A 20,677-nucleotide genomic window follows, 5' to 3' on the forward strand; every position below is an offset into this window, starting at 1 on the left:
ACCACTGGCTCCCATGATTTTCACTTCATAGTTCCTCACCACTGATGCCCCTACCACACGCAATCAATTCTCAAATTCTGTCAACTCTACCTCCTCAGGGTCTCTTTGTTCCATTTCCTAACTCAGGCCTTCTGTATCACTCATTTACTCTAGCCCTCCAAACTGGTTTCACACCATCCAAGCCTCAATGACATGCTGCTGTCAGATAAATCTAAATAAATAACTAAATAAATAATCATAGCTCTGATCAAGTTACTTACCAGGTCAAAACCCTTCAATGGATCTGCCCTACTTTTCTTAAAAAGCACAGACTTTTCAGCTGGGCATTCAAGAGCCTCCACAGAAGAGAGAGCATCTGTTGGCCTTCCTTTTATTCACAGTACCCACAACCAGGCCAAGCAGGAACGTTCTTTGAGTGTTCTCTCACTGATGTCTTGGCTCAAACATTCCTAATAAGCATTTCTCCTTGTACCTTCATGCTTCAGTCCGTCACTATTTCACCAGTCTTAAATGTCTACTCAAAAGTCCAGCTCCTCCATAGGATTTTTGTTCCTGGATGCCCTTCTTCCCCAGCCTCGAAGACATTCACTCTCTCTCCTAAATGTTCTTAGCCCTTGGTAATGACCCTTAGAGGCCTATGTTCTGCAATATATTATGGCTATTTGGAAAATCACCTTAAGCTCCTTAAAGGTAAGGACCACTCCTTTAAAAACCTTTGTAGCCCTTTTAACATCCAGTACAACTTCTGAGTTTTGTTTTTTTAAAGAAACTTCACTTTACATCAAGTCTTTTAGGAAATCTGGAAAACCTCAGACACCCCTAAACTATCATGCTAAACACCTAATGAAAACCTAGAAGAAAAGACCTAAGTTTTTAAAGAACTTGGGTCAGGGATAGGGAGGAAATGACTCAGAGAGCGTGACAAAAAGCAACTGCTTCTGTAGTTCTGTGTCGTGCACACCGTCCCTGTTACTTGAGGAGCTTAAACAGAAAGTCAAGATAATGATTCCAGGGCCAACTGTGCCATTTACTCACTTGATGCCTTCCAGTCACTACCCACTAAGACTTTTTTCATCTGTCCAATGAGGGACTTCAACTAGAAGATCTCCAAATCCCCCTCCTTAGGCATCCCGAACATCTACAAAACAATCTAACTTTTCAGGCACCCAAACCCCTGACGAGTCTTCCAAGCTTCATCTCAAGCCTCACATCCTCACACTCCTTCTTCTCCAAAAACTCTGGTCCTGCCCGCCCCGGGCTACTTCAGCACCTTTGATCCTTGTACTCAAATCGAAGTCACAAGCTGTCTGTGCCTACCACTCCAGCACTGATCTGAAAGTAGCCTCGGGAAAGGCAATGCATTCTGCTTAAGCCGAAGCTGGGCTTCCTCCTCCCGCTGCTGCTCCGTAACAGGAGCGCCCAGTGATCCACAGCAGAACTATGTCCCGGAGGTTGCAGCCCGCGTCCCTCCCGCCCAGGTTCTCTCCTTTCCAGGACCAAAGGGTTTTCTAAGACGCAACTATAGCCCTCCTCACCCAGCAACTCGAGGTTCATCCCTGAGGACTCCGGCCGCCTGGTCTCAGCTCCAGGAACGACGCCTTTTCCCCCCGCCTGTTTCTGAGACCTGCGTGTAAGTGAGGGGCGCCGCAAATAGCTTAGCGCAAGCTCCGGAGACTTTCTGGCTTAGAAGGCCCCGCGGCTTCCGCTTTCTTCCCCCGCCTTCCTTGTTCGTTTCAAGTGGGCTGTCCGTATAAATGCCTCACCAAAAAGAAGAACAAACTCTCTCGGAATCATTTGAGAACGCTCTTGACTAAGGGACAAAAATGTCATTGTCAATTAATACTTTAAAAAGTGCGAGTACTTGAGGCCATTTTCTGCCGAATCATATAAGTGAGCTACAAATTTCAGGCACATCGTTAGACTACTAGTCCTTGCGGTGTTGTGTGTTTGGCGGCCATGTCTCCGCCGGCTGCTTCCGATGCCGCAAGAAAGGTTCCGGGCAAAGTCCGAGGGACGTCGGAGAGCGGGAAGGGTCGGCCGCAGTGGTCGGGTGTGGAGCGTGGCTCTTAGTCCCCAAGGCGCGTACTCGTCAGTATGTATGCTTCAGTCTCCTGGAAATTACTTCCTAGTTGTAAGGCTGTGCCATTGGGCCCACGGAAATGTGCGATAGCATTTGTTAGGCCTCCATCCAAGGCTTTACAGCGTACCCAGCCCTGAGCAGGATGCCCAACACGGAGTGGAGGGAGAGGCGGGCTGAGTTCCCCGGAGCTTCCCTGTGGAAGGAAAGGAACGGCTTAGGCTTTCCCGAAAAACAGGACTGGAGCTGGATGCCCCACGCCCCGGGCGTAGATTTAATGCCCCTAATCCCAGCTCCCCCGGTCGCTAACCCCGCCCCTGGGGCCGTGTTTTCCCCTCCGGGCCTCAGTGTTGTAGGTGAAACTGAGAGCGGTCCTGGGCGTCCCTGCAGGGTTATGGGGAAGGTTAGATGAGCTCCCAGATGAGAAGCGCTTAGGACAGCAGGCGCCCCGTAGAATGTTAGCTGCTCTAACTGACGAATCACTTTACCCAGAATTATTTCATCCTGAAGCCCTTCAGGTAGGTGTCAGCCCCGTTTGACCAAATTCAGTAACTGAGGCTCAGATCACGGGAGGCGGTTAGCGTTCGTTCGCATCTCCGAAACGTGGCGACAACGACATCCCAAATACTGTAGTACCAACGGCGGCAAATACGAGTGCTTCCCTGCACGCCCTTGTCATCATTCGTGATCACCAGTTCCCTCGACCTCTGCCGGCCGCACAGCTGGGGAAATGTCACTGTTACATTTATTTCGGGATGAGCCTAAGCAACTTTTCACATGTACCCATGTGTGTTTTTCTCCTCTGCGAGGTGGCCTGCTCATGAACTTTGCCTGTTGTTCGGATGCAGTACTTGTCTTGTAGGATATTTAAGTGAGGAATAATGTGATCCGAGGGATGGTTAAGGAGGAAAACAAGGACGGTGTGAAGTAGGATTGGTTTAAGGAGTAGAAAGCAGGTAGATCACTGCAGTAATCCTGTGGAGAGCTGAGGAAGACCTGACCCAAAGCGAGGACAGAGGGAAAGAGGTAGGTGATGAAAGGGTTAGGAGACAGAACTGATAGAATGGGAAAGTTCTCTTGTATATGGAAAGTAAGAAGGTCAGGAGACGGGCTCAACTTCTAGGTTTCTAGTTTGATGGGGGACTCCGTTTGACAGGGCGGAGAATGCAGGAAAAGGAACAGCTTTGGCAAGGTTGATGGAGAACCCAGACTGGGACATGTTAGGGGTTTTTATGTTTTGTTTTTTTTCCTTTTTTTAAGAGGTGTGCTCTTTTTTTTTTTTTTTAAGATTTTATTTATTTATTTGAGAGAGAGAATACATGCAGAGGGGAGGAGCAGAAGGAGAGGGAGAAGCAGGCTCCCCCCTGAGCAGGGACTACAATGTGGGGATCCATCCTGGGACCCTGAGATCATGACTGGAGCCAAAGGCAGAGGCTTAACTGACTGAGCCATCCAGTTTCCCCGTGGGACATGTTAGGTTTAAAGAGCCTTTGAGAAATTTAAGTGACCATCCTGACTTGGTGTTCAAAGAAGAGGTTTAGGGGCGCCTGGGTGGCCCAGTAGGTTAAAGCCTCTGCCTTCGGCTCGGGTCATGGTCCCAGGATCCTAGGATTGAGCACCAACTCGGGCTCTCTCTCTGCTCAGCAGGGGGCCTGCTTCCCTTCCTCCTCTCTCTCTGCTTGCCTCTCTGCCTACTTGTGATCTGTCAAATAAATAAACAAAATCTTTAAAAAAAAAAAAGAGGTTTAGGCTAGAGATGAACTATACTTCATCAATTCTAATATGCACATGTCCCCACATTTAAAAATCTCTTCTATTTAATTATCTCATAATTATTTAGCAGTGGGCTTTTTTCTTTCTTAGTGCTACATAAGATAGTGTGTTTTATAAGTTATGGTATCTCTGATTTGATGAAAAACAGTATAATTAGCGGGCTCTGCTTTACAAGTGTTAGTTGGAACTTATTAATACTGCCAACCACAGGGCGCCTGGGTGGCTCAGTGGGTTAAGCCGCTGCCTTCGGCTCAGGTCATGATCTCAGGGTCCTGGGATCGAGTCCCACATCGGGCTCTCTGCTCAGCAGGGAGCCTGCTTCTCTCTCTCTGCCTGCCTGCCTCTCTGTCTACTTGTGATCTCTCTCTGTCAAATAAATAAATAAAATCTTAAAAAAAAAAAAATACTGCCAACCACAAAGGAAGGTACCCTGATTTGTGTGTTGAAGGGGAGAAAAGGAAATTGAACACTCTTCCTTCTTGGCCTGAAGCAACATGTCACTGTCATTCAGACTCTATGTGAGAAAAACTTACTTCTTGGCTGGGTTGAAATTCCATCTCATTAAAGACTTGTACAGATCTCCCTAAATTAAGCCGGCTGGTACTTACCTCTCCTCCAGGTAAAAATCAGGAATTCTCTGAGTGAAATGCCTCCCAAGTCAGCCGGGATATACTCTGGCAGCTGGTTCAAATCACAGGGAATGTGGTAAGGGCCAGGAGACTTTTGTCACATTTCAAGGATTTAAGCCAGTGGTTCTCAGCCTTAGCTGCACATTGCAGCATCTGGGGCACCGCAGAATAATACAGGTCCCCAAGTCCCACACCCAGAGATTCTGCATTAATTGTAGGATCTACCTAGAGCATTCCTAAGCATTGATAACATTTAAAAGATTCTTAGTGATTCTCATGTTCAGACAAGGTTGAGAACCATTTCTATTACAAGAGTGGGGGTGCCACCAAATCATTAGGAAGTGAAGACTTCTCCGAGAAAATGTACTCATGTACTTATGACCGCCATCTGTGCTTACTGTCAGAGATTACAGACTTGAAAGGCTGTTAGAGCTAAGAAAGAAAGCATGAAAGAGATAGTAACATAGACACAGCTCTCAGTTCTGGCAAGAAGGATTGGAAGGAAAGAAATAGTTATATGTATCTATGTATCTATGACATTCACTTGAAGATACACTCTACACTTTTGTGGGAAAAGGCACAAGCCTAAGGTTGTTCGTTGCAATATTATTTGTAATTGCAATATTTTGGAAACAATCTGTTTGTACATTTGTGGTACAACACACAATGGCATACTCAACAGCTGTTAAAAAAAATGAGGAAGAACTCTGTGAGTTTGATATAAAGTGGTTGCCAAGACATCTCTAAGTGAAAAATGCAAAGCACAAATGCAGCCCTAAATGAGAAGGGAATATAAGAAAATATGCTGCCTTTGTCCATTTGTGCAAAAGAAACAGTACAGGAAAGATAAATCAGAAACTAAGGACATTGGTTTCCTGTAAGGGATAGGTGGGGTAAAGATGGAAAAGAGGAGTAAATGAGAATGGGGTAGCAGGAGTGAGGAGGTAGTGATACTCAGAGTATATATTTGTGTAGCTCTGACTCTTAGAATGCTAGTGTTTCCCATACCCCCGGGATAAATAAATAACTAAAACCAACTGGGATGTTGAGAGAGCCCAAGTGGAATAAAAAATATTAAAAAATAAACCTACCATAAATCAAAAGCATAGCTACACTAAAAAGGATGGGAAGAACTAAAATGAGCCCTTGGTTGGATCCACAAGCCTAGAGACCAAAAAAAAACCCAAAAACCCTGCAGAAAACAGCTCCACTGAGAAGTACAAAATTGAATGGGCAGAAGTTTGAAGAGAAGCAGAATTTGCATAGTCTCAGAATATCTCCTGCAAGAGATCTATTAACTACAAAGGGAAAGATAGTTGTTTTCAAGTGTGAAATCTAGTAGAAGCCACCTGATCCCTTGATCTGGTGATAAAGGTCAACATCACCAGGAACAAGACAAAGCAAAACCATGAACCTGATACGATGCGTTGAGGACACAATGTTATCTGTCATATTCAGCCTAATCATGAGAAAACGTCAGACAAACTCAAATTGTGGGACATTGACAAAATAACTGATCAGTACTCTTCAAAAAAGTCAAAGTTATGAAAGACAAAGTCAAAGGTGCTTTTACAGACTGCATGAGACTTAGGAGAAATAACTACATGCTGTGTGGGTCTGGTCAGGAGCCTAGAACAGGAAAAATAAATGAGCAAAAAAGCTGGTAAATTCAAGAAAGGTCTTTAATTAGTAATACTGTACCAATGTTAATCTTTTGGGTTCTGACAATTGCACTATAGTTATATAAGATGTTAACAGGGGAAGTTGCAGGAGAGATGTATGAAAACTCTCAAGACTATATTTGTGACTTTTCTGTAAGTCTAAATTCAAGATAAAAAGGTGGGTTCTTTTTTTATTTTTTTGGTAAGAATGTTTTTTAGAAGCGGACATTAACTCCTTCCTCATCAACTCTTATTGAAGATGACTGACCCAAGTCAAATGCACACTTTGTACAGCCTTCAAGATCATTGCCTCATAATAGAAAGGAAGAGACAGAAGACTTAAAAACCCAACTTACTCACACTCAAGCAATTCCACATAAAGTTACTGGATCTGAGAAGGAGATAAAGAAGTCGGGGTGGGGGCTGTAGAAACTCACTCTAAGTTATGAACTCTGAAAACAATCTCTTGGTCCAAGTTTTGACATATGGGGTCTAGAAATTCATTTTCGAGGCTCTTCCTCCAGGGCTAGAGCAAGGAGTAGCCTCTTGGCACGAGACCCGTGCAGTCATCCAACGCCCCGCCCCGCACTTAGAAGGGGCCCACCCTTGGTTTAATGTTCTGCTGTTGCAATCTTGAAATCCTTCACAATCTTTGAACAAGGGACCTTTGTGTTTTCATTTTGCACAGGGCCCCACAAATTTAAGTAGCTAGTTCAGTCTGCCTCCACTTGTCAACCATAATTAGCAGAAAGAGAAGCGTCATTCACATGGTGCACCCTGTACCCCCAGGCCACAGTTGATTACTGTGTGGCTAAGCTGAACCCAATTAGATTCCTTCTCAAGAATTTGGAATGTGGACTAAGAGGCCCCCATAGTCTGGCACATCTGTTGAAGAGAACAGATATGAATGAGAGGCCACTGGTGTCCAACAGATGGAAACCATGGTAGTTGGCTTCAGATTGAAAAATAAAGCAGAGATTCAGAAGCAAATCAAGCATAATACTTTCTGCATCAAATTTGTTACCAAGGACATACCGCATGAACATTTTCTCATTCAGTTAAGTATCCTTGGACCTTTAGAAAAGGTAAGCTTTTTTTGCTTGTTCTATTCCAAGACATGATCTGTTGATTACAAAAGTCCTAACTCATTCCACTCCCCAACAAGGCAGAATGCTCAAACCCAATTTCCGTTGGAAGGGAATAGGGAAGGGAGTATCATTTCAACCTGAAAAGATTGACAAAACCATTTCTTTTTTTTTTTTTTTTTTAAGATGGTATTTTTTATTTGACCGAGAGAGAGAGAAATCACAAGTAGGCAGAGAGAGGGGGGAAGCAGGCTCCGGCCGAGCAGAGAGCCCGATGCAGGGCTCGATCCCAGGACTCTGGGATCATGACCTGAGCTGAAGGCACAGGCTTAACCTACGGAGCCACCCAGGCGCCCTGATGAAACCATTTCTAAAATCAAAACAACCATTCAAAATTCTTTAAATAAAGAAAACCCGTAGTTGCTCCTTGTCAAAAACAAAGGAAAACATTGCATAAAGGGAAAAACAACAAAAAGATATTATATAAAGACAACATACTGGTTTCTTCTCAATTCTCTGGGTCTCCCATCCAATGTAATCATTTCGATTGTCTTTATTGGGTTGGATGCTAATATTTCAAGCCCTTTAAAAAAACATTGGCTAAAATCCCTGATGCGGTTTTCAGTGTAGTTTTTTCCCCCCTCATTTACCTATTTTTCCTTCTATACCTCCTATTTTTACCTTTTTTCTTTTATTTATTTATTTGCTAGAGAGAGACCTCGAGAGAGGGAACACAAGCAAGGGGAGAGGCAGAGGGAGAAGCAGGCTTCCTGCTGAGTGGGGAGCCCGACACAGGGCTTGATCCCAGGACCGGGAAATCATGACCTGAGCCAAAGGCAGATGCTTAACACCTGAGCCACCCAGGTACCTCCCCTTTTTACTTTTTTGAAAGATTTTATTTATTTATTTATTTTAGAGAGAGAGGGAGCATGAATGGGGCAGGGGGTGGTGGGCAGAGGGAAAGGGAGAATCCTAAGCAGACTGCCCACTGAGCACGGAGCCCCAGTCCAGAGCTTGATATAGGGCTTGATCTCACGACGCTGAGAGATCTTGATCTGAGCCGAAATCAAAAGATGCTTAACCGACTGAACCACCCGGGCCCCCCTTATCTTTTTTCTATTTTAAAGAAAACTTACATAACTTGTTATACAAGCCAGACTGCAAGCTCTGGGCACTTCAAGGAAAGAGAACTGTTCTGTTTCTCAATAAAAATGTACGGAGGGAAGGAAGAAGAAGAGTTTAGTCCCCAACGTCTCCCACCCTCAGCGATCTATAAACAGAATCTGGATTCCTCCTCATCCCAGGCCAGAATCCAAACACTGAGGGTGTTCATCTGCTAGGGGGTGTGGAGACTTCTGACGTAGTGCTTCGAGAGCCTGGGAGATTCTCTTGCAGAGGCTTATTCATCTCGAGAACCTCAAAAGGGTTCACGTCCAGAATATAGAAAGAAATACGGGCGCATATGGGTGGCTCAGTCAGTTATGCATTCGGCTCTTAATTCTGGCTCAGGTCATGATCTCAGGGTCTTGAGATTGGTCTATATAATTTTCTTAGTATCTTGATCAGGTTTTGCTATTGATATCACATGAGCATCATAAAATGAGTTGAAAAGTTACCAATTCTTTTTTTATTCCTAGTTTAAATAGGTTTTCCTTAAAGATTTTATTTATTTGAGAGAGAGAGCATGAGAGGGGGGAGGGTCAGAGGGAGAGGCAGACTCCCTGCTGAGCTGGGAGTCCAAATTGGGACTCAATCCTGGGACTCCAGGATCACAACCTGAGCTGAAAGCAGCTGCCTAACCAACTGAGCCACCCAGGCGCCCTTAAATCGTTTTGGGTTTTTTTTTTTAAGTCAAAAGTGAATATGTTTATTATTATTTTTTTAATACACTTTATTTTTCAGGGCAGTTTTAGGTTGACGGCAATATTGAGCAGAAGATACAGGATTTCATTACATACGCCACCTGGCCCCACACATGCCTGAACCCCCCCCATTATCAACATCCCTGAGTGGTACTCTTGTTACCTTTGATGAACATACAAAAAATGACCCATCATTATCACCCAAAGTCCTTAGTGTACATTAGGGTTCACTCTTGCTATTGTATATCCTATGGGTTTTGACAAATATATGATATATATCCACCATTATAGTGTCATATGGTGTAATTTTACTGCCCTAAAAATCCTTCCGGGCTCTGCCAACTTCTCTTTCCCTCCATTCAACCCCTGGCAACCAGTGATCCTTTCATGATCTCCATGGTGTTTTGTTGTGGTTTTTTTTGCCTTCTCAAAAACATTGTATAGTTGAACTCATACAATATGTAGCCTCTTTAGACTGGCTTCTTTTACTTAGCAATATGCATTTAAGTTTCCTCGATGTCTTTCCATGGCATGGCAGCTCATTTCTCTTTAGCATCAACTAGTATTCCATTGTCTGAATGTACCAGACAATGTTTATTTATCCATTCATCTACTGAAGGATAACTTGGTTGCTTCTAAGTTTGGCAATTAGGAATAAAGCTGCCAAAAACATCCATGTGCAGGTTTTTGTGTGGACACATCTTTACTTCCTTTGGGTAGATACCAAGAAGTATGATTACTGGTTTGTGTGCTAAGAATATGTTCAGTTTTCTAAGAAACTACCCAACTGTCTTCCAAAGTGACCATACCAGTTTGCTTTCCCAGCAACAAGGAAAAATTCCTGTTGCCACATCCTCATCCAACCTAAGGTGTTATCGGTTTTCTGGATTTTGGTTATTCCAATATAGGTGTAGTGGTATCTCTTGTGGGTTTTTTTTTTTTTTTAAGATTTTATTTATTTATTTGACAGACAGAGATCACAAGCAGGCAGAGAGAGAGGAGGAAGCAGGCTTCCCGCCGAGCAGAGAGCCCAACTCAGGGCTCCGTCCCAGGACCCCAGGATCATGACCCGAGCTGAAGGCAGAGGCTTTAACACACTGAGCCACCCAGGCGCCCCTTTCTTGTTTTAATTTGCATTTTGCTGGTGACATGTGTTGTGGGGCATCTTTTCATATGCTTATCTGCCATCCCTATATCTTCTTTGGTGAGGTGTCTGTTTAGATCTTTTGCGCATTTTTCGACCAGGTCGTTTTCTATTCATTGAGCTTTAAGAGTTCCGTGTATATTTTGGATAACTGTCCTTTACCAGTTGTGTCTTTTGCAAACATTTCCTCCCAGTCTGTAATTTGTGTTTTCATTCTCTTAACGGTGTCTTTCACAGAACAGAACATTCTGACTTCAATGAAGTGCAGTTTATCAATTCTTCCTTTCATAGTGTTGTATCGAAAAGTCACTTCCTTGTGCAAGGTCATCTGCATTTTTCCTATATTCACTTCTAGAAACTTTGTAGTTTTGCATTTTACATTTACTTTATTTATTTATCTGAGAGAGAGAAAGAGAGAGAGAGAGAGTGTGGGGGAAGGGGCAGGGAGAGGGACAAGCTCTCTCTGAGCGCGGAGCCCGACATGGGGCTCGATCCCGCCACTCTGAGATCTTGACCTGAGCCAAAATCAAGAGTCAGCTGCTTAACTGATTGAGCCACCCAGGCGCCCCACATTTAGTTTGGGGATCCATGTTAGATTAACTTTTGTGAAAGGTGTAAGATGTGTGTCTAGATTCATTTTCATTTAAGTGAGTTCTGTGCCCAACATGGGGCTTGAACTCACAACCCTGAGATCAAGAGTTGCGTGCTCTACTGACTGAGCCAGCCAGCGCCCCTAGATTCAGTTTTGTTTTGTTTTTTAAAGATTTTTATTTATTTATTTTGACAGAGAGAGAAACAGAGAGAGAGGGAACACAAGCAGGGGGAGTGGAAGAGGGAGAAGCAGGCTTCCCACTGAGCAGAGAGCCCAATGTGGGGCTTGATCCCAGGACCCTGGGATCATGACTTGAGCCAAAGGCAGACACTTAACGACCGAGCTAGCCAGGCGCCCCTAGATTCAGTTTTTTTACAAGTTGCTGTCCCATTACTGTAATACCATTTGTTGAAAAGACCATCTTTTCCCACTCTATTGCCTGTGCTCCTTTGTCAAAGATCAGTTGACTGTGTTTGTGTGGGTCTAGTTATTCTTTCATTGATACCATACCACCTTGATTAGTGTGGCTTTGTAATAAGTCACATAGTGTCAATCCTCTGACTTTGTTCTTTCCCTTCAATATTGTGTTGGCTATTCTGGGTCTTCTGCCTCTCCGTATAAACATTAGAATCAATTTGTTGCTATCCACAAAATAATTTACTGGGATTTTGATTGGGGTTGCATTGAAACTGTAAATCAAATTGGGAAGAGCTGATCATGACATTACTGAGTCTTCTGATCCATCGGTGTGGAATACCTCTCCATTTACTTAGTTCTCCCTTTATTTCTTTCATCGGAGTTCTGTTGTATTCTTTACATAGATCTTATACGTATTTTGTTAGATTGATACCAAAGTATTTCATTTGGGAGGTGCTAATGTAAATTGTGTTGTTTTTTTAAATTTCAAATTCTACTTGTTTCTTGCTAGTGTATAGGAAAACAATTGATTTTTTTTTTACTTTTTTTTATTACTTATTTTTATTAACATTTAATATTTTATTTGCCCCAGGGGTACAGGTCTTTTGATACTCACCTTGTTTCCTGCAACCTTGCTATAATCACTCATTAGTTCCAGGCAGCTTTGGGCAATTCTTTCAGATTCTGTACGTAGACAGGTCATCTGCAAACAAAGACGGCTTTATTTCTTCCTTCCCAGTAAGTATGCTTTTTATTTCCTATCTTCCGTTTCTGCATTAGTTAGGACTTCTAGTGTAGTGTTGAAAAGGAGTGGGGACAGAGGACATCCTTGCCTTGTTCCTGATCTTAATAGAAAAGCTTCCAGTTGCTCATTATTAAGAACGATACTGGCAGCACCTGGGTAGCACAGTCCGTTGAACTTCTGCCTTTGGCTGAGGTCATGATCCCAGGGTCCGGGCCTGGATCTACGAACCGCCTGCTCGGCGGGGAGCCTGCTTCTCCCTCTGCCTCTCTCTGCCCCTTCTCTCTTCTTAGTTAGCTTAGCTGAAGGCTTATCAACTTTAGTGATCTTTTCAAAGAACCAGCTTTTGGTTTTGTTGATTTCCTGTTTTCAATGTAATTGCCTTGTGATATAATATGAATTTTTATTATTTCTTTTCTTCTGCTTACTTTGGATTTGATCTTGTGGAGTTAATCTTACAAAATACATTATAAACCCTAAGGAGTGATTGTAGAAGCAGCTTAAATGTCAGCAGCATTCCTGTTTCCGGGCTGTTGAACGCAATGGCCTGGTCAGAGCAGGATCCCACGATCCGCAGGGGCAGGGAGTAAGTTAGGAGCTATGAAAGAATGTAACCCTCAGTCTCCCCTTTCTTCACCTGGCAATTGCCAGCCCAAACATCCCACTCCTCCCTTATCCCATGACTGACTCCCTGCGTGCCTGTGTAGGGGACAATGCAAGCCTGCTTCAAGATGTTTGCCATCCCTTTGTACTCCTTTCCCATGCTTGGAGGCATCGTCCTTGCTTTTCTGGTAAGAAATAAGACCAAAGCTATGTGCAGGACTCAAGGGCCATGCTCTTCCTTACAGAAGCGGCCTGCACAGCCTCTCAGATTGGTGTCTGCGAACTTTATTTCAGGGCGCGATGACAGATCTACTCTTCCTTTTTGAGTTTTCTGTTTTGGGGGGGGGGGTTTGTTTGTTTGTTTAAGATGGAAGCTTAGATTATTGGTTTTAGAGCTTTTTTCTTTTCTAATATATTCACTCAGGGGTGTCTGGGAGGTGTCTGACTCTTGATTTTGGCTCAGGTCATGATCTCTGGGTCATGGGATCAAGCCCCACATCGGGGTCTGCACTGGGCTTAGAGTCTGCTTGAGAGTCTCTCTCTCCCTTCTCTCCCTTCTTCCCTTTCTCCCTCTCTCTCTCTCTCAATAAATAAATAAAAATAATATATGCATTCAATGCTATGAATTTTCCTCTAAGTACTGTTATATTAGTGTTCTCCAGAGAAATGGAGTGTGTGTGTGTGTATGTGTAATATATATGAGAGATTTATTCTAGTAATTGGATCACATGATTATGAAGGCCGAGAAGTCCCATGATATGCCTTCTGGAAGCTGGAGAACCAGGAAAACTGATGGTATAATTCAGTCTGAATCCAAAGGCCTGGAACCAGGTGGGACTCATAGTGTAAGTCCTGGTCCAAAGCTAAAGGTCTGAGAACCAGGAGTTCAATTCCAAGGGCAGGAGAAATGGATGTCCCAGGCCAAACTGAGAAAGTGAATTCGTCCTTCCTCTGCCCTCAGTGGATTAGATGATAGTTAACGACACTGGGGAGGGCTGTTTGGTTCACTCAGTTAGCCAATTCAAATGCTAATCTACTCCAGAAACACCAGTCTCAAGAGCTCAATGGTGGGCCACCTGGGTGGCTCAGTTGGTTAAGCATCTGCCTTTGGCTCAGGTCATGATCCCAGGGTCCTGGGATCGAGTTCCACATCATGGTCTCTGCTTAGTGGGGAGCCTGCTTCTCCCTCTGCCTGCCACTCTCCTTGCTTGTGCTTGCTCTCTGTCAGAAAAATTTAAAAAATCTTTAAATTTTCCACCTCCTTGGACCAGGCCTTACCTTCTAAAATTTAATCTCTTACCTCCTCCAGCCCAACAGACTCACCAAAGACAAGTGGGAAACTTCCCAAGCTACCCAGAGCCCTCATTCTCTGCTCTGGATGATGCTGCTGTGGTGGCTTTTTGGGATCCAGCCCGTGGGACTGTCCAGCCAGAGATCCTCCTCCTCTGGGCCTGGGGATGGAGAAGTTACCCCTCCCCAGCTGGTGACCTCCACCTCTTGTAACCCTCAGGCTGCCTCTCTGCTCACCTGCCTTGGCCTTTGTCCCTCACTGTGGTTTCCAGTTCAGCAAGCCCTCCTTCCTATAGCTTCCTAAGCTGTTCTCGTGTCTGGGCCACAGACTCCTCTTGAGTGCCTGAAATGGGATGGGGAGGCCATACATGAGACACCAGACCCCATGGCTGCAAGAGAGATGAAGAACCCCAACGGCCAGCCTGCTCTTCAACTCAGAGGGCCAGTGGGAGCTATAATTAAGAAAGGAAAACCAGCCTGGGGATCAGGAGACATGGGTGTTAGTGTGGTCCTACCCGCCAGCTAGCTGTGTGACATCCTTTGTGCTCGGGGTCTCATGTCCTCTGCTGTAAAAGAGGAGCCTAGATGGGATGCCTTTTTTTTTTTTTTTTAGATTTATTTATTTATTGGAGACAGAGAGAGTGCAAGCGAGCGGGGGATGGAGCAGAGGGAGAGAATCTTTCAAGCCGACTGCATGCTGGGCAGAGCCTGATGTGGGGCGGCTCCCACAATCCACGAGATCACAACCTGAGCCGAAACCAAGAGCTGGACGCGTAACCGACCAAGCCACCCAGATGCCCCTAACTGGGATGCTTTAAGCGGTCTTCCCAAGTCCACCTCTGTCTCTGAAAGCTTGCTGATTGGCTGCCCAGGGATCCCATGTCTCAGCAGAGAAAACATAACAGTCGGGATACTTACGGCAGTTTCTCATTCTACCTTACTAGGCCTTCACGAGGCCACATGATGAAGTGCGTCCACAGCTGGTGAGGGCGCTAGAGGCCGGAGGGGGAGAAGGTGTAAGTCTGGGGCCAAAGAATGCAGACAAAGAATCCGCCTCTGCTTCCAGCTCAGGAGCCAAAGACAAGGGCTGTGCCCTCTCTGGATAAAACAAGCCAAGACCTTGGATTTCCTCTCTGCAGCCTGGAGCTGGGACAGGTGTGAGTTGTGACTTGCAGGTCTCCACGGGAGACGGCTTGGCTGCTTCCTGCACTCGTCAGATGCTGCTGGGCTCCCCCTGCTTCCTTCACTTCTCCCAGCTGCTGAGCCAAAGAGGCCGGGAGGGCACCCTGTTACTTCTTATGCAGGCATCTCTGTCTCCGAGTCTGTGTCTCAGGAGTCAGTCTGAGCCCTGGGAGTGTGACACATGGCCTGCAGGCTCCCTCACCCCCGGGCCCCTGCCAGTCTTTCCGGTCTGCCTTGGCTCCAGTGCCGCCTGGCCCACCACCCTTTGACCTCACCAAACTCTCCGCTCCCCAAACACCAGGTGCCCTCTTGAGCCCTGGGCAACTCTGTGCACAATGTTGCCACGTAATTTGTTCAACACACATTCATCCTGCTACGGTATCAGCTGCAGGGAAGGGAGGGCTTACTGGAAATGGGGAACCAAGGGACATTGAGGGAAGGGACTATGGAAACCATGGAAGCAGGGTGAGAGGGAACCAGCAGATCAGCTAGGACTCCCAGCGCTGGGACACCGCGGGGCCTGATGGGTAAAGGCAGGGGCCATGCACGGGAGGGGCGTGTGGCAGGGCTCTAGATCTCTGTGTCGTGAGTTCAAGCCCCATGCTGGGGCTAGAGATTCCTGTAAACCTGAAGCCTGTAGTTGCAGGAGAGCCATGAGACGGGAGCTATGATCTTCAGGGGGAAGGCAGCCACTGCCGAAGGGGAGCTAGGATGAAAACTGCCCAGCTTTTCTCCTGCCACCCTCCAAACTCCTGTGAGCGCAGCAGAACTTCACTGGAAGTGCACAGCAAAAGGTGGGGTCCACAGAGGCCGGGGAGCTGAGTGGAGAGGGGAAAGGGGGTACGGAGGGGCCAAGAGAGCACCCCGCGTGGGCCGGGCTGTGTGCCAGACACCAGGCAAAACAGAAGAGCATTTGTGGTCCTGCCATTTCCAGTCTCAATAGAGGGCCCTGGGCTTGCATCGATGAATCATAAAGTAATGAATACACTCATTCCTTTCAGGAACACTTTATAAAACACTTATAAAAATTAAGTGAGCCCGCAGAGCAAGTTCCAACAAATTTTTTAAAAACTGTCATCCTACAGACCATGTTCTCTGCCCACAATGTCGTTGTTTATAAATCATTAACAAAAACACAAAAAAACTCTTCCTCGCACTTGGAAATTTAAAAACATACCCACGTAAAACTCAGAGCAGAGAAGAAATAGTAACAGCAAATAGAAAACACTGAAACCGAACCATAACAAACATGTTTCAGAGTAAAACTTACGGGATGCAGTGACAGTTATAATTCAACGGAATTCTACTGAAACGTCAGTGTTTGTGTGAGGAAGGAAGAAAGTTGAAAATTCATGACCCAAGCTTCCAGCTTAAGATGGGACAGGGCGCCTGGGTGGCTCAGTCGGTTAAGTGTCTGCCTTCGGCTCAGGGCATGGTCCTGGGGTCTTGGGATCGAGTCCCTCTTCATCATGGGGCTCCCCACTCAGCGGGGAATCTGCTTCTTGCCCCTCCCTCTGCTTGTGTTTTCTCTCTTTCAAATAAATAAAAATTAAAAACTTAAAAAAGATGGGGGAAAGCAGTGGACTATGTACTCACACTTAAAGGGAGAACCAAGATGATAAATAAAACGAGAAGGCATCAGTGGGCTGGGAAACAGAGGTACAGTGAGAGAAACAAGCCAACCGGAAGTTGCTTCTCTGAGAAAGAGGCCACATCGAAGTCCATTCACGCATTAGAATAATCTCTCTCACGGTGAGAACAAACTGACAGCCAGTTAGTGACAGCCAGTTAGCTGGGATAAAAGTCAGACATCATGAGAGAAGAGAAAAAAGTTATAGAAGATGAAATACAGGTAACACCATTTTTTAAAAGATTTTATTTATTTGAGAAAGATCATGAATGGGGCAGGGTGGAGAGGGACAGAGGCAGAGGGAGAAGCAGGATCCCCACTGAGCAAGAAGCCCAATGCAGGACTCGATCCCAAGACCCCGGGATCATGAACTGAGCCGAAGATAGACCCTTAACTGACTGAGCCACCCAGGTGCCCCGGTAATGCCATTTTCAAGCTCAAGAACAAGCAAACCCAAATTATATATTGCTTAAAACACATGTATATTTGGAAAAGCTTTTTGTTTTTTGAGCAAGAGAATGACAAGCACAGCGGTCACCTTGGGGCAGGATAGAGACCCAGGGCATCTGGAAAAGAGCACACAGGGGCTTCAACACCGTGGTAATGTTCTGATCCACAGGTTCTTAGGGAAGTGTACATGGTTTTAAAATTATCATGGTTCATAGTTTGCAAGGATGTTATGTATATATTTTTAGCAGGCATTAAATAGAAATTAATAGTTTTTAGAAATTGTAAGCAAATCCTGCTCAGTAAGAGGTCTCAGATTGACCATTGCTTCTGCACGTTCCCAGCTTGGAACCCGGGGCTGCTTTCCTTAATCTCAGAGCCTGTGGTTTCGCACTGAGCCTGGAGTTGACTCATCTTTCTACCTTTTCAACTCCTGGATTCTACGCACAGAAAGGCCGGTGTTTAGCCTATTCTTAGATGCTTGAACATCTTTAGGTTTGATCTCCTGGGGACCCCTGCTGAGACCACAAGGAAGGCAGAAGAAAGGAAAGAGAAGCCAAGGGGGTCTTCTCTTTAACGTCTTTCCCAGAGCCCCAGCCGTGACCCCTCCATGCTCGGGCTCCAATCTGTACATCTATTTTCACCACTTTGCCTCCCCGGAGAGCCAGAAGGGAGGGGACAGATGCTGAGCCTTCCAAAAGGTGAACTATAGGGGATGTATGTCATCCGAGGCTGTCCTGAACATAGGTCCCTTTTCTAAAGGTTCTTTGATTACCTTTCAGGAATGACCTCTCCTCCACTGAATGCAGTTTTGATGGGCAGACAGATCTGGACGCCTGCCTCCCACCGTGGAATCTGGAGGGGACAGAGCCTTCCAGCTGCGAGCCGATATAGCTGTGACATGGGCCTGGGACCTGTGCTGGGCCAAGTGAGAAAACTCCCCCTGGCTGTCACCTCACGAGGGAGTGAAGGTGGCTCTTCACAGCCACAGGGAAGCCCTTGGCAGCCGCCTGCGGCTCTACTGTGGCTCCTACCCACTGAGTCTGTGGGCCCGTAAGAGCTTTCCAGTACCTGTTTCCTTTCTCTTGAATCAGCCATTCCATTCATTTTCTTAAATTGAAAGAAAAATAGACGTTCACAGCAGATGAACAAAAGAATAACAGAAAGGCAATACACACTGAAGTTGGATTTCTCTCCCCAGGAAATCTACTGTTACCAGTTTGAGGTGTCTCCTTACAAACTTCTTTCTAGCCATATACACAGAAGGAGACGGACTAGATTTCTAGAGAATTTGGGCTTATGGGAAATGGAAGGGATAAATTACCCCAAAAAGGGATCATAGGAAATACATATTTTTAAAATTTTTTAATTTTTTTATAAACATATAATGTATTTTTAGCCCCGGGGGTACAGGTCTGTGAACTGCCAGGTTTACACACTTCACTCACCATAGCACATGAAATATATTCTATAAAGTATTCCTTCCCTCTGTGACCAGTATAAACATCCTTGTCAATACACAGAGAGCGGTGTCCTTCCTTTTAATGGCTGCATAGTATCCCATCAGGTGAGCACAGTTTAATCCTCATCTGTTGCCAGATGTGAACATTGCCTCCAACTTTCTAGTATTACAAATAATGATGCAGTAAATATCCTTATACTTATATAATTTTGCATACCTGTGAAAATATTCCAATAGGTAAGGACTGCATGGAAATAATTTCCAGATCAAAGGACATATGCATTTAAAATTTGGCACTGCCAAATTGCCCTTCTGCAGCTACACCCGCTTCCCCAGTAATGTGGGGAAGTGCTCATCCCCCAAAGTAATGAATAGTTTAATATTTTTTAGCAATTTGAGAGATGGAAATATCTGTTTCTCATATGCATTTCCCTATTGATGAAGACACACATCTTTTTCAAAAATGTATTAGCCAATTTGCTTTTCGATTTTTTCCTTGTTGCTTTATTTCTTCAGGAATTAGAAGTATGAACATTTTATTCATCATATATTGCAATGATTCCCTCCAAATAAGAGATTTGTCTTAACTCTTGGTTTTGGTGTCTTTGGCTGCCTATACATTCTTTCTAATTTCTTCTTTTTTAAGATTTATTTATTTTAGAGAGGGAGAGCAGAGGGAGGGGCAGAGGCAGAGGCAGTCTTACGCAGAGCGCAGAGCCTAGCATAGGGGCTCGATCTCACAACCCTGAGATCATGACCCGAGCTGAAACCAAGAGTCAGACACTCAACCGACTGTGACACCCAGGTGCCCCCACATTCTTTGTAATTGCTCTAAGTATTGTCTTTATGGCTTTTGGGTTCCTGACCACACAAGAAAGTTCTCCGTGTCCCCAAACGGTCCATGAACATCCTGACGTGCATTTTCCTGCAGAGGCAGCCTGGTGTAACAGCTCGTTGTGGCAGGTGAAATCCTGGAGCTGCCCTTCGTAGGTTCAGGGCCCAGCTCTGGCTTTATTAGTTGTGTGACCCCAGTTGTCTCACTCTGCCTTTCCTCCTCCCTAACATGGGGTTGTGGTGGTGGGGATTAAGTGAGTTAATATACGTAAAGCATTCAGAATGCTGCCTGGCGTATCGAAAAACTCCTTCCTTTAGAGGTTGGGTTTTTTTTTTTTGGTTGTTTTTTTTTTTTTTTTTACATTTAGATCTTCCCCTTTTCTTTTGCATGATCTTTTCCTCAGGTGGGTAGCCATTTTTATAAAATCGTGTTTTCCTCTGACTTGAAATGCTACCATTAGAATAGACTGAGGAGCAGGCCGTCCAAGGAGGGCCCTGCGAGGCTCAACCAGCGCGCAGGCCCCCACGATAGCTGCCCCTGAAGGGAGGCTACTCGGTGAGTACTGTGGGGCCTCCTTGGGATCCTGCTAAAGGCAGAGGTTTTGAAGTTGAATTTAGTAATGTTCAGACACTTGGTAGCCTCTCCCCTCTGAGCCCCATCCAAACACAGGCCCGGGAAGGCCACCCCGGTTACCCTAAGCAATTGCCTGCTGGGGGAGGTGTTCGTGGAAAAGCACGCCCAGGCTGAAAAGGTGTTGCCACCAGCCGTGTTCTCCAAAGTCGTCCCCGTAAGAGGAAGTGAAGTGAACTGTCCGGCTGAACTTTACATGAGGAGAACGGAGAGAAAGTGCATCCAAGATGGGATGCATTTAGCTGCGAAGGGTAGCCAGAGCCGGTGGAAAGTTTCTCCCAGGGGAGAGGCTTATCTGCATGAAACGTCCATCGATGGTGGAGGGGCGGGCTGGGAACCGCTGGCGTTTCACTGCAGCGGTTCCACCCCCGCCCCAACCAGACTCCGGCACAAACACACCAGCAGTCTGAGGTGTGCTGCCCTCTTCTGGCAGGACGGGCGCTTGCAGTCAGAGCAAGCAAGGGTAGCAAATAGTGAGGCTGCCCCAGGAGCAGGATCCGGGAACCCCAAACAAATCCCGGGAACCCCAGGATCCGGTAACCGCACACCGTCTGCGGCAGAGCTCTGCGAGCTGCCTGCTGACCTTCCACGGAGACAAGGAGCGACCTCTCCCGAG

General features: G+C 45.6%; 1 protein-coding gene across 2 annotated transcripts in view; it reads right to left on the reverse strand.

The window, feature by feature from the left end:
* RBBP5 (RB binding protein 5, histone lysine methyltransferase complex subunit) overlaps positions 1–1,702 on the reverse strand; it is a 35,333-nt gene extending 33,631 nt beyond the window's left edge. For both annotated transcript variants that reach the window (XM_032878428.1, XM_032878427.1), the window contains exon 1: positions 1,536–1,702. In XM_032878428.1, the coding sequence (XP_032734319.1) occupies positions 1,536–1,554 (19 nt within the window). In that variant the 5' untranslated portion in view covers positions 1,555–1,702. The remainder of the gene's footprint in view (positions 1–1,535) is intronic.
* Positions 1,703–20,677: the final 18,975 nt, after the last annotated feature.

Source organism: Lontra canadensis, unplaced genomic scaffold (assembly GCF_010015895.1).
Source record: "Lontra canadensis isolate GAN:19392208 unplaced genomic scaffold, GSC_riverotter_1.0 scaffold63, whole genome shotgun sequence".
NCBI classification, from domain to species: Eukaryota; Metazoa; Chordata; class Mammalia; order Carnivora; family Mustelidae; genus Lontra; species Lontra canadensis.